Source organism: Meleagris gallopavo, chromosome 1, assembly GCF_000146605.3.
Source record: "Meleagris gallopavo isolate NT-WF06-2002-E0010 breed Aviagen turkey brand Nicholas breeding stock chromosome 1, Turkey_5.1, whole genome shotgun sequence".
Classification (NCBI taxonomy): Eukaryota; Metazoa; Chordata; class Aves; order Galliformes; family Phasianidae; genus Meleagris; species Meleagris gallopavo.
In genome coordinates this window covers 35,364,843-35,379,497 of record NC_015011.2, presented here as the reverse complement: position 1 = coordinate 35,379,497, position 14,655 = coordinate 35,364,843, and the positions used below count along the sequence as shown (strand labels likewise).

Genomic DNA, 14,655 nt, shown 5'->3' with positions numbered 1-14,655 from the left:
CACACTGGAGGAGTAGAGACAGCTGGTCACTTTCCTACAGAAGTAGGTATTAACTTAATCGTTTTTGCTGCTACAATCATTTAACCATCCAGTAGCACTGAGGAAAATAAAAGGACCTTATGGTAGCAGATGAACTTATCTGATACTAATGGACAATATTTACCAAGGTGTTGTTACCATTTTTCACCCAGTTCTATATCAGTAAGCCCCTTTGTTGCTGCTGCCTGTGAAGTGTTCACATGGGAGATTGTCTGAGCTTCTGCTGTAAGGTTCCTGGCTTCTACATCACTCTGGAGCTAAATCCCTCTCTGCATTTCATTGCTTTTGTGAAGGTTTAGCTTATGCCAAATACAATTATACATCTTAATGTCATCCTTCCCCCTAGGCCATTTATTAATTCATCCCACAGAGGTAGGCAGCCTCTCTGGTAAAATAAGGATGATCACATTGCTTTGAATACCCCGGCAGCCTTTGCTTGATGAAAAGTGAGATCTGAAAGATCCTGGTACTTTCAGAGTGAAGCTCAGTTTAATTTCAGAACTGAGTACAGCTCTTAGTAAGTATTGCACCTACCTTCTATAAGACATCACCCTTCCTACTGTAGTTGGCACTGGACATGTAAGACTAGATCTTCATGGTTCCACCTAAAAAGGGAATTGTTAGCAGTTGAATGTATGAAATGGAGGCATCTACTACAATCTGACTGTAACTAGTCCTTTTCATGGTCAGGTTAAACTCTTTTGTATTGCTGGTGTTGAAATGAGTCACTGCTGTAAAATTTCCTAGGTGGCTGAGGTTCAGACAGGATGCATTGTAGGCGTTAGAAAGAAGACAGGAAGAGCTGTTCTCTGTACAGGCAATCTGAGGGTCAGTGAAGGTTACATTTATACTAAAGGACAAAAATGAAAGGCCAGATTCTGAATACTCCCTTGCTCCATCAGTGGCAGTGCAGATTCTATGTATCTAGCCCTCCATGCCCAAGTGACTGAGCAAAATTCTCTGTGAATGTGTTGAATTTGAAATACAGGTTTTAACAATGAAAAAATCGGATTCCTTCTCTAGTTCTTACTCTGATATTATCAGCACCAGTAGTTCATGCTATATGTGTCCTGGATAACGTAAGTCATAAAGGAAGTACTTCTGGGTAGGAAATCTCCCTCTTGCTCAAGCAAACTCTAGGTTAAAAATTGAGAAAAGTCCTTACCTAGCCATGGGGCTGGCAGGGGCTGGAAGTTGTTGCATTTGTAACAAATGAGATTTAATTCCTCTGCCTTTTCTTTTCAGAGGTGGAATGGTTCAGACCAGTGAACAGTATGAATTTGTGCACCACGCACTAAGTCTGTATGAAAGCCGACTTTCTGCAGAAGCTGTCCAGTGAAGACAAGGAGGTAAAACCGAATGTCTGTCTCTTGAGGTAATTTGTTTCATTACCTACCAGCAGCTCCTTCAAGGAGTTTACTGCAGTGGGAAGAGCGGCTTTGAAGCCAACTTCTGAAAGGATTGTGGACAGTTTGGCAAGAGTATAAAGATTGCTGGACCTTTACTGTATATGAATGTATTGTGAGCTTCCCAAAAATGATTTATAAAGAAGGTACTGTACTGAAACTACACATGGATTTCACATATATATCTAAAGGTGGGTTAATTCTGTAATCTGGTATCTGCCATATGGAATGTATGTATGTGCTACTGCCGGAGTCGACTGGACATAGAAACTTCTACTGAAGAAATGTTTATCAAGTGTATAAATGCTTTAACGTTTGCAAAATGTCTTGTGAATGGACTGTCAACTGTACTGTAAAGTGCTATTACTGATTATGTGGTGAGCTTGTTTCTTGGCCACATAATATTCTTGCTGCTAAAATTGCAAGTGTTCAATAATGAATTTAAAAAAAAGAAAAAGATGAGATTTTAAGTCTTGTTTTTGAAAATATTCAAAAGCAGTTAATATTTTATATGGAAATATACGTTCTTCATACTATTAACTATTAAATGTGTATTTACTGTAGGTCTTACAGAGCAGCTGCAGAGCACAATGTCTGTTATTCAGTGTGTATGTGTTTACCCTGTACTGTTGACTGTCCTAGAACATGCTTCTGCTACAGACCTGAATCCAGTGTATTTGTAAATTGTATAAGTCACTTTACTTTAAAGTTTTAAAAGAAACTTTGTAGTATATATTAAATGGTAAGGATTTTAAATATTTGTCTGTCTTTTATTAATACGGATTTTTTTGCTTACGTTGTTTATCTGCTCCATCTCTTTCAGTAAGAGATAGATGCCTTTAGTGATATGGACTGTTCCATGACAGGTTATACAAGAATGAAAATGCTGCTATGACTGTTTCCTTACTGCTCAGTAAGAATTTGTTTTTCAGAGAAAAGCAAAGTTGGCATTATGACTTACAACACTGGGAGGTCTGTTCACAGGGTATCATGAGTTTTTAATGCAGTGATGCTGACTTTGCTTCATACTGCTAATAAATTACACTTGATATAAAATATTTACTGAAGTCTCTGGGTTTTTTTTGCTTAGAGTAATTTGACGCATACTCTTATACTCCCAGAACAGGCAGAGCATGGTACAGTTTGGTTATATACATCATGGCTTCAGACCACTGGAGAGTAAATCCTACTGACATTCAGCAAAGTGGAACACCTGGTGAAGGCATAATCAGCCGCACCTGATCCTCAGGGGAGTTTATGTATATGTATGTATATATATATATAAAGACCATACCTGAGAAACCTGCCCGCTCCACTCCTCCTTCTCCTCCCCATCTCTGCTTGGCTTTTTAGGACTTGTAGAGCTAGAAATATCAATATCAGGGTTTTGCTTGATAACAAATAATTACAAAAATGTGTACATGCTGCCTGGATAATACTTATTCAGCACCATCCAGATCACCTGAGGACTCATAATATTTCACAGGCAATTAATTACACAAAAGTACTACCCCTTTTCTTTAGACTTTTAGCCTAAAGAGGTTCAACCATCTCTTTTAGCACCTTGTGTGTTTGCATTTTTCCAAAATAAAGCAGCTAGTAAACTGTGAAGAATCAAATGAAACGACAAAGTGGTGTAAAACTCCCCAAAACAATTGAATAGAAGGAAGTGCTCGTCACTGACTTTTTCCCCCTGTGAAGGCACGTTTCCTTCCTAGCCTTCGCTTCGCTTATCTGAGGTGGTTTTTTTTAAGAGAAGCATGGGCAGTTGCTAGAGGGAAAATGGAGTCTTTAATTCACGTCCTGGTTTTTACCTGTCTTGCCTTGATGTTTTCAGGTAAGTGTCTCTCCCCATCTCTCCTCCACCGTTCGGTCTTTCCACCACTGAGCAGAGACCTCCAAGGCAGCCGGGGACTTACAGAACAGTGTCACTTCTTTGCTTGAGCTCATACAAGGGGAATGGGGGGCAGGGCCAACGCAGACAGTTCTGTTTAGGTTTCTCTTTTAATGCTGGATATATCTCTTTTTGTTTTTAAGATCTCTTGCTTGACAATACAGGAGATGAGCTTTGGAGCAATCTCTTCGAAGGGGAAATTCCTATTTTTCTTTCTGCTTTGTATAAATTCCAGAAACAGGAGTTTTCTGTGATGCTTAGTTGGAAACTACCCAGAACTGTAAAAACAGAGGAATGAAAAACCTCAACGTAGCGAAATATGCATTGGTTTTAGCTGTGATTAATAAAATGTTATAAATAAAAATGTAACTAATAAAATGTTTGAGTAAGTGAGAGTAGAAAAAGAGAAAAACATAAATAAGATGGGGCAGAGAGGCTGCACTTGAAATATCCAGATCTGTGCTCCATGATGTGTACTTTTTTTTGCCCTGGTAACTTTGGAGCTTTGTGATAAATGAGTTATAGTTGTTTTTATTTAAATGTTTGCTTTCAGTATTTATGTATGGCAGAACAAAGAGCTGAGCAGATACAAATTAAGGTAGTCACAAAACTAGCAACTAGAGATACTGGAGTAAATCCTGTAAGAGACGTACTTCCTATCCATAAGGAGCCTCCATTGCTATAAAGGCATGGGTACTGAGAGGCATTTTTCTTAGTGTTTTCTTCACTAACACTAAGAGTTTTACTAAACCAATTTACAGGCAGAAAATTATACCTCAGAAATACTGGAAAACTGAAAAAAAGACAGAGATCTTGTAGATGAGTGTATGTTCTCAAGAGGGGAAAGTGGGGTGTTTAGAATAGGTATCTTAAGTTAGAAATTCTTGTATTTCTTTTATATCCAGTTTAGATTTTTCTTCATTTTTATTTCTAATGAAGATCAAGGTGACATTTGCCACAAGTTTGCTTTTGTATCTTGTATCTTTTGTATTTCACATTACTGTGAAATAGTGCTTGTATTTTGGGTTATTTCATATAGGCTCAACACATGGAAAGTTGAATGTGTAGAAGGTAGGAAGGGAGATTTATTTGCTAATGTATTTTAAATCATCAAGAATTTACTTTTTGTTAAACGACCATGTATAATCAATTGTATTTTCTGGAATTTTCCACTTCCAGAAGCGTTTCTGATCATCCACGTCCAGAAACAGCAGTGTCTTTCAGAAAGGAGAGGAGTCATTATGGAGAGGTGCAATATGAGCAGCCCCAACCAGCAGTGGCAATGGATGGCTGATGACAGGCTCCTCCACGTGAAATCTGGACAGTGCCTGAGCATCTCCACACGCTCTGCACTGTCCTCTCGCAGCATCATCATCAATTGCTCTCAGGCAGTCAGGTGGACTTGCCACGAGGAAGATGGGCTCCTGAAGGTAGCCAACAGCTCACTCTTTCTTACCAAGCAAGGTCAGAAGGTAATGGCCAAGCAGAGTAAGAAATACCTTCATACATGGATGCAGCTTGAAGCCAACGAGATGGGAAAACCTGTCTATGTAAATCTGTGTTCAAAGCAAGGTGAGCTATTCCTTTGAAAGGATACCTTGGAAGTTGGTGAGTTTGGTGGAGTTTAGTAAAGCACTGGCACAGGCTGCCCAGAAGGGTTGTGGATGCCCTATTCCTGGAAGTGTTCAAAGCCAGGTTGGATGGGGCCCTGGGCAGCATGATCTGGTGGGTGGGGTGGTAACTCTACTCACAGAAGGGGAGTTGGTACAGGATGAACTTTAAGGTCTCCTCCAACCTCAGCCATTCTGTGAATCTATAGTTCTATAAGTTTAAGTAACAAAAATGTCTCTTCTATGCTTACTCAAATGTTAAGAATTATGGTGTTTGATTCAAACACAAAAACATTTTTCATAGTTAAAAAAAAAGAGTTAAAAGAACCATAAAAAAAAGCTGACATTAGTGCTGTCTTTCTGAAAATTTGGTTTTTTTTTCCAACCAGGATGTCGTCCCCCCCCTTCTCTACTCACAGTCCATGGATCAAAATAATTACGTACAAGCTCAGCTCACTATTCCTGTGTCATTTCCTTCTTTATTTGTAAACAGAAACATAGATTATAATTCCTTGTAGTTTTTAAAATATGGATGTGTGCAAGTCCTTCTCCTCATTCATTTTATCATACAATCCAGATTCAGTATGTCAAGACCAAGAAAGTATCAGAAAATCAAAATACATTTATTACTATGATTACCCCAAATCAGTTGAGCCATATAGTTATACATTCATATGTTTATGCAGATTCACTCTACCCTTGGATGGAACATCTATGAGAGCATTCAAAATCCTGAATATAATCTTAGAAATTCTTGCCATGGCACTTAGTTATGCATGGGCCTGTGCACATGCTTCTGGATGTGTTAATACAACTGCATTACATATATTACATATCTATAGCAAAAAGAAAAAAGAAAGCTTTCAATTTACTTAGTAATGTTTTCCTTGATATCCTGTTGTCAATCATTTGTAACAATCCTTTTGGTATTCTACTTGCACGTTTTGAAGTTGCTCTTTGTGGTAAGTGAAGACAACCTGCACAGTTAAGACTTTTAGTGGGAAACACACCATTTATTCTTATGTTTACATGATTTTAAAAATGTTTCATGATTCAATACTTTTGCATCTGGCCAAGTTTTCAGAACATTTAAAACGAATTCCTTGTTCTTTCTTACCGAGAATGTTGGGGTATGATTGATAGCTGATCCTCCCATTCCTTCTAAGGCTGGGTACCAATTTTTTTCAGCCAATCAGCATTTGCAGGAACCTAGTCACAGCAACGGGACTGCTCACTTCAGTGTAAGTCTGAAAGGAAAACTTGCATAATCAAGGAAAGGAAAATTGGCTGAGATGCAGTCCCAGCCTTCCCATATATATTTTAAAGATTTAGAAGGCAAAATAATATGAAGTTCTGTGTACCTGTGAGTAGAGTGAGAGTAGCTTGCTTATTCAAAGACATTGTGAGAAGTTAAGGTGAGGTGTCCAGGCAGTGCTACTTCTGCTGATAGTTGGATAAAGTGTTGCTTAATAGATTCAAGGTAAACTTGAATCCTTTTCTTACTCATCATCAGAGAAGGAGCAATTTAAGACCAATGAATACTGAGCAAGACAACTGTCCTGGTAAAGAAGCCTGTTGATTCACTGTATTAGTTATCTCCTTTTTGACAGTTCGTGGAAGCTGAGAAGTGAATTATACCTTGTGATCCACAATACCTAACTAAGAATCCCAAGTATTCAAGAGTAGAAGTAATGCAGAGATGCATTTTTTCAAATGAAAATATTAATAAGTACCGCAAGAAAAAAAAGCTAATGCCCACAGTGTTGATCTTGATGGTCATATAAACGTCAAAAATTTCAATGCTGAATTCTTAAAATTACTCTTCTAAGCACATCTGTTTAAATTCAGCAAACCCTGCAGTGAATAATCCTAAAATAACATATTCAATCTATATTTAGATAAGATAGTAAAAACTAAGCAAACTTTGGAGCTGAAATGGCTGTATATTTTTCTACTCCTGACTAATATCACATTTGATTATAATTTTTTTTTTCATAGTATTCATAAAAAACACTGATATTTTCACAATGGAGTAACTTACTGAATTGAATCCCAAATATCAGCTCAGATAAAGAACATGCTCCAAACCCAACAACTGCAAAAAACTTTAGACTGAAAATTATTCACTAACTGAAGAATGATTTCAAACAGGGAGATAAAAGTCATTACTCACAGTGCTGCAGAGACTGATGTGTGGCCTGGAGGGTAGTCTAGTCACAGAAGTTAACATGAACTGTTTTGTAATGCAGTACTCTGCGTTGCATTTCCCTTCTGCTGCAACATATACAATAGGGACATCTCCTGAAGTAAATGTAGCTGCAAAACCCTAGAACTGTGGTTACTAGCATTAAACCTCGTTCAGAAGAGAAGCTGATTTTGTAGAGGAGCATGGCTTGATTACTTACTGTTGCATGTCAGGTATTTAAGAAGCATAGTGGGATCTGCAATGATATAAAACAGACAAGAAAGTCAAACAGTACCTTTTTATCTCTTGTTTTATTTACAGTTCTGATATTGACAAAATATCAGATATTATACATAAGCAAAATGCTGACATGCCCTCTGTCACTGACTGTTACCTCCTGCCTCTGATCCCATCCCAGCTTCTGGTTCTGTATCTTTGCTTCCTTATCACCTTGTCACATCGGCTTCTCCCTTCCTATTATCCCATTTTCAGTTTGGCTAGTCCATATATGAGCACTACCTCCACTACCAACACTCCTATCATCATCAGTGGTGAGATGGGTTGGAGAGCAGGGCAGTGTACGCTCAGGGTATACTCTGAACAAGGTGAGCAACATGGTAAGGAAAGATAAGTGCATCATCCTGCTGGTCTTCTTGGGAAAGGGGAAGAACGCCAAAGAAAAGTGGCAGAATGCAGGAAAAGTTTCCACTCTCACTCAATTTTGTAATCATATTAATATCTCTGGACCTTCGCTTTTCCACCATAGTGTTGGTAATAACTGCAGCAATCCATCCACAGGTTGCTAAAAGGTTGGATTTTTCTGTGTGCCCTTTACATTTTTCTCCGCAACAAAATAGATCAGGAAGAGTCAGTATTTTCACTTTACTTTTGGATGGACTCAAATTTTTTTCCTAAAAAAACATTTAGCCAAACCTGTTTTGATCTCCCTGAACTATTATATTATAGGGTTTATTAAGCAAAAGAATTTCATTAGAAAATACTAAAATGAAACACTAAAAATTACTTGAATCTTCCTTCTTTGCTCTAAGCAATACCTGGCTAAACACTTCTGCTCAGCTCCTCCTGGAAAAAGGAAACTACCAGTGTCAGACCCCTGGGCGTAACTACAAGTCCCTGCACACAATCTAATACCACACTGAGATAAGCTCAAAGATAAATGTATTTTCACATTTTCTAAATATAACAGAAAAAATTACACTATAGTCCAGGTCTTTTGTTTTGGTAATTTTTCAAAGTCTCAGTGATACCTAGTTCAATGAATATAGAATAAAAACAGATAAGCTACTTTCATAGGAAATGTAGTGTCAAAAGCAGCTCCCCAGAGCAACCAAGAGGATGGCTTGTCCTGCTTTACTATTTCATCTGAGCTGCAAGTGCTAACAAAAGTATCAGTTCCAGGCAACTAGACTGGTAATTCTCATAATTAAGTTCTCTCTTTATTTTGTATTGATCTCTTTGCAGAGAGCAGACTGAATTTCAGCTTCTAGATATCCAAATATCAGAAAGGGCTTAATACCTTTTCCCCAGTTTAAGTGCTTCCATGCCATCTGCAGAGCTCCAGACCTGCTTCTGCCTACCCAGAAAGACATAGGTCTTCCTTTGGCCCTATAAGAGCCCTAAGCAGCTGTCCCAGGTGCCCCAAGGCATTTCAGATCACACTAATTATCGACATTTAGGCAACAGAGCTGATCCCTAAGTGTCTACACAGCAGCTACCCTTCTAAGCTCTCTTCCATAGAGACCCATGGAGTTAATGGGGCCTGGATACCATAAAAACACTTCCAGGTGAGCTGGGGCTCTCTGGAGTGTCAGAAGCAGGGCTGATAGAGCTATGGCATTATCACCATTGTTATCTGGGATCTTCCGCTGGCTGAAAGAGCTTCCAAATAGCTACTTCAGCATTTCAAAACCCAGCAAGTCCAGGAGATATCCATCCTCTCTGGCATGAAAAACAAGCCTTTGTAACCTCTACAGCATTTAAGATAAATAAGACATTTTTCTGAAGTGGCAAACATTTTGCAGTTTTCAAAAGCGTGGGGAAAAAAAGACAATTTAGCAATTTTGTTATTCTGTCATATTCCTGCAAGCAATTCTTTTTTCTTTTTTTAAGTCTTTCTTCTTGCAGTTTATTTCCAACTACTCAGTAGGCAACCAGAAAAACTAATTTTCCTGCATGTACAGAGATTATAAAACCACCCCTTGGAGTGTAAAATCTTACTGTCAGCAAGTTAGATGCAGCCTTACACAGCATTTTTTCTTATACAACAGATAACTGAATCATTTGTGTTTCACTAGCAATGCAGCCTCTGTGCTCTGAAGCTGTGCTTTATGGGGCAGGCAGGTTGATCCAATGCAAGCAGCTGCAGCAAGCTGCCCTACACTGGCTAGCCCAAGCCTGAAAGCGCTGCTATAGGGTTCCTGGTGCTTGACAAGGAACCAGGAATATTCACACAGCGTTTTGCTCAGCATACATGCAGTACTGATGGATTTCTTTTGCTTGTAAGTGACCTGCTGCTGTGCAGATGGATGCAGTTTGCAGTACACCCCATGGATGAAATATGCACTTAGTCATAATGTCATAATTTCTCCAGGGTGTGCTACTGATGATTACAATGGTATGTTCACACACTGTGCATCATTCAGCCACTATTGATCAATGCCACTGTCAGTTCTGCAGTTCTGTTCCCATGAACAGTTTTATGACTGTTTTCCAAAGAGACTGCTAGAACAACGTTAAACACTTCTGAGAAATCCCACTGGTGGGATTCCTGTGTACTTAGCTGATATCCAGATAGGAGGTGAGTTTTTTCTGGTTTATAAGGGATACAAATTTGAAATTCAAGTTTTGTAGAAATCTGTTTGTTGGAGTCTTACAGTAAAGAGTTCTCTTTTGCAAGTGTCTGCTACTGAAGAAGATACGTGAGGGCCCTTATACTAGGACTCTAGTGGCTTTCCTTAGATAATTTAAACCTGGATCATGACATGCTTGAAGGGCAGGGAGAGCTGGACCCTTATAGTTCAGCACTGCATACATGAAAAGTGCTGGTATACATGCCCCAAGTTTCAGTACGGCCTACTGCCACAGGTTGTTAGCTTCTGGGTGAAGGCTGAAGCTGAAGAAAAGAGCCAGGTGGGGCAGTGACCGAGTACCCCTTCCTAGTACTTCCCCAGGCTGGTGGCACAGGTTGAGGACCAGGCATTTTCCTGGCAGTGATGTTGGCCTCTCCACTCAGCTCCTGCACCAGGAGTATTGCTTACCCGGGGTGCTGGGTCCCGCAGATGCTCTTGGCAGAACTACAGACCATTTATGGAGTAGCAGCTCTCCTAAAATACAATTGGCACTGGAATGTCAATGTCTTCCTGTTGGAATAGCTGCTATTTGTCTGTAAACAAAGCCAAGATTTTTTTAATGTGCTTTTAAGTTGGGTGTGTAAATCTATATTTAGGAACCCAATTGAGTGGCCTTTTTTTCTAAGTGGCTGCTGACCACCCAGACGTCATTTTTTTAAAGCTATCTTCCTATCAGTAGCCTACTCCCTGCTGAAGTTGGAGATATTTGAGAGGCACAGAGCCAGCAGGCTTAATCCTATCCACGTCATCAGTGTTGGCATTTCTAGTTGCCTACCACAGGCTTTCAGAGACTCCTAACAGGAGATCACACCGCCAGGAACAGAGTGACATGGATTTGAGACTAAGTTGGGACTTGTGTCAGCTAAAGGGTATGCTTCAGTAGCTGACAACAGCTTGAGCACGGGGCTGCCCTTGCCAGGCTCTTCCCTGACCTTTGGATGGAGACCACGGAGGTACGTGATGCAGGACCACAGCAGACTTTGCACCATAGGCACTCTGCAGTGGATTTTGCAAACACAGCACCAGCAGCATGAGGGTTGTCATTCAGTGTTGAAGCAAACCTGAGCGTTTCTTTGTAAAAGAAAGTAAAATGCAATCAGCAGTCTTATTTTCCATGCCTTGACTTTGAAAAATATTTGATCAACAGTTTTTGTAATGAAATGGATACTTGGTCATTTTTATTTCCAGGGAAACACAGAAAAAAGGAGGGAAAATGTTTCAAGTAGGTATCATCCCATCCTGGCAAGCCTTACAAAAGGATGCTGAACTACATACCTGATGAATGCACCATGCTGTCAAGCATAAGAAACATTTCTATGAAAGTGTCACTTGCAAGGGTTTATAATCTCACTTTTATTTCTGGATGCAAAGGAAAGTACCATGAGTTTTACTAAATTAACATGTTAACATGCATGTTTACACATATACCAAAAATAATAGAATCCCAAGAAAACATAATAGTGATTTAATGGAAGCTCATCTATTGATCCCTTGGGTAAAGAGGTAATCACATGTTGGCCTGTGAAGACATCATAATTGCACACCAAGTAATTACATTTGGAAGCTTCTGCTGCAATTTAACTCAGTCTTTTTTTTTTTTCTAAGAGGGCTTGTGAGCTAAAATTATTATGAATGGCAACCAGCCCAGTGGCTCAGCAACAAAACAAGGTTCTGTCATGTTGTAGACCCCAGTTCAAGGACAGACAAAGTGTCTTGGGCATTGGGCCAACACACACTAGCTGTACTCCAGCAATGGCAGGGCAGTCTTTTGTGAGGAGAAGGGGCCAGTGAGTAATTTCAATCACTTAGCTGAAACGTGATGCTACCAGATGTAGAGGCCACCACAGATTGAACCCTGCCCTCACAGCCACAAAGAAAGGATATTAAATACATACCAATTGGGAGGAAGAGCCATGAAAATGTGGAGGAAAAATGTGTAGTAAAATCTTTCCTGCACTCTAATTGCAACTTTGGCATTCTCCGAAGGATACGTGACTAAAAAAGCAAACCCAGAGTTATATTTGCAGACACTTTAGTTAAATGATACCATTGTTAACTGAACCTTGGAAATAGGGCAGTCAGGACTTAGCATGGTTTCTACATGGGACATATTTAAAATCACAAGAGGAATGTCCCATGTGGGCACAAGGAACTTTATTACCATGCACAAAGTCATAATTTGTATTTATATCAGCAAAAGGCAGATGAGAATCTATGCCATGTACTTACACATTGGGCTTTTTATTGACTGTATAAAGCTGAAATCATGCAGTTTGACAAAACACGTAAGTGAAAAAGTTATGAGTGAAAACATTGTGTTATTAATGACAAATTACAAGCTTTCTCCACACTTTGGAACCAGTGAGGAACTGCATTTAAAATGAATGGTATGAAAGTTCGTGGATATTTTGTGCAAACTTCGATGTTGATGCAAAATGTTTGCACTGAAAGCAAAAACTCCAGAACTGACAGGTGCATTTAAGCTACTTAGACGCTATAACAAACATATTTATTGGCATCTAAGGAACTGGTTATAAAAATGTAGAGCTCCTTTTAATTTCCTTTATTTATCTTAGATCTCCAAGATGCAGACACTTTTGTATGGAGTACTACAACTACATCCTCCCCTTTAAACACTGCTACCTCTAGGCCTGACAAGCCGCCAGCGAGTAGCAGCACACAGATGTCCATCAGAAACGTGACTGAACACTTCACAAAACACTTCATTGAAAACCTCTACTTCGACTTGAAATCTGCAGTAACAGAGAAACCCACAGTCCCAACTACTCCACAATACTCCAGCACTACGGAGGAGGTAAGGCAGACAAATTATCGATTGATTTTTATTAAGCCTGCTCCACTCTGTGGAGCCTGAGAGCTATTACAGGTGGATGTTTCACAGACTAAAAAAAACTAACTGGACTAGCAGGACTGAGCTTTGTTCTTTATTTTGATGGGATTCTTTGTTCATGCTGATAGTTCCCTCTGCTATAAGTACATCTGCAGAAAAAATCTGCCTCTTCCGTACAGCACAATCGTAGTGCACACAGTGCTTTGGGAAAATGGCTAAGCTACAGGAAAAATGTTCAGGATACGTGAGTAGCAATGGAATGCTCGTGGATGTGGCAGGAGACACAGGAGCTGGGGTATCCGTTCCCAGCAACTTAGCCTCTGCCGCGGGTTTGTTGCATGATGTGAGGGTCTTGCTCTAACTCTGTTCTAAGAAACAGTGTGTTTTATGAGCTTTTTTAGGATATTTGAGTTCTAAAATTGCACACATGGTTTATAGACTAAAGCAAGTAAAAACTCAGTGTTCTAACTTGCATTATGAGGAACCCTTCCCTTGACGCTGGTCAGCTTATCTGCTGACTGATAGTCAGAGGGAAGACTCACAGCTGCTCCTTCATCTGTGTGCTGTTCCAGAGTCCACACACAAACAACTCTGGCAGAGGAGGGGAATGCAGGTGCCAGCCCCATACACAGAAGAAGCTAAAAATGAGCATTCAGTACCTCCAATCTTCTGTTTTTGTGTGGGCAAGCCACAAACAAGTAAATTGAGAGCAAATCTGGCATCATCATTGGCAAAATGTCCACAGTTACACCTAAAGCACTCAGGAGATGATTGGTCACCATTTTGCTATCAATACATAGGGATTAGAGCTGAAAATCCCTAAATCCCCTGGCTTTTTGTTCAGGAGAGTGCACTGCACTCTATTTATTGGGGTCAGTGAACGTGTTTCAGCTATTACTTTCGGTGTTAGTGTTACTGTAGATGAGAGTAAGAACAACAGGAGCTTCTACATATCCTGATTATTTTAAGGAAATCCTGTACAGTCTGGTTTGAACAACATCACTGCAGACTGCTTCAGACAGGGAGAAAGTACAATTGTCACCCAGGACAACGTTGACGCAAATTACTGACTTCAGGGTTTATGGACCCTGTCAATACTATTCTAATGCTGGCCACAAGGGACAGAGCTGATGATGGATGCACCGCACCCTAGTCCAGAGGTGATGGATGGTTCTTTCAAAATATTATTTGGAGTTGGTGCAGGCAGGCTGAGCTAATTACCCCATGTTCTCTGCTCATATGTAAGCCTCTTGCACAGAATATTTGTCTCTTCCAAATGGAAATGCCATGTGGAAGCAGGTATTACCTGAATAGCCTCCAGCACTCCTACTGAATAGCCGCATCAGTGCTACAGGGAAGGCACTGTTTGAACTGAAGCTATCACCTCCTGGGTTCCTACCCCAGCTCATCTCCTCATTCGCTTGATTTGCACTGAGCAAGATGCTTAGGTCAAAGCCTTCAAACCCGATTCTTGGAGATAACCATGAAAAAAATTCATGAGTATGTGTCCCTGAAATGTCCTGCCATCTCTAGCCACTCAAACCTAGATACTCCATTTTGGACAAACAAACTTACCTTTTCTGGTCTCCATCTTTCAGCTTTCTTGTCCTTAGAGTAGAATTTAAAACTAGCACGCATATTTAAAAGATCAATTGGAGTTAACATGATACTTTGAAAACATGCGGAGTAATAATTGCTATCAGGAAGGCAATACCTTCTATGAACTGCATCTGCCCCAGGCCAGGTCCTCTTGTTTGCAAAATTAAAGCCTTGATGTTATTTGGCTGTGATCATGCCTAC

At 39.8% G+C, this 14,655-nt stretch overlaps 2 protein-coding genes across 3 annotated transcripts in view; both read left to right on the top strand.

Moving 5' to 3' along the window:
- The window catches only part of PTPRR (protein tyrosine phosphatase receptor type R), a 132,121-nt gene extending 129,618 nt beyond the window's left edge, over positions 1–2,503 (top strand). For both annotated transcript variants that reach the window (XM_010708144.3, XM_010708152.3), the window contains one exon: positions 1,285–2,503. In XM_010708144.3, the coding sequence (XP_010706446.1) occupies positions 1,285–1,378 (94 nt within the window). In that variant the 3' untranslated portion in view covers positions 1,379–2,503. The remainder of the gene's footprint in view (positions 1–1,284) is intronic.
- A 671-nt stretch (positions 2,504–3,174) lies between these two features.
- The window catches only part of PTPRB (protein tyrosine phosphatase receptor type B), a 66,633-nt gene continuing 55,152 nt past the window's right edge, over positions 3,175–14,655 (top strand). Inside the window, 3 exon segments of the mRNA XM_019611264.1 lie at positions 3,175–3,282; positions 4,519–4,911; positions 12,581–12,877. Coding sequence (XP_019466809.1) covers positions 3,228–3,282; positions 4,519–4,911; positions 12,581–12,877 — 745 coding nt within the window. The 5' untranslated portion in view covers positions 3,175–3,227.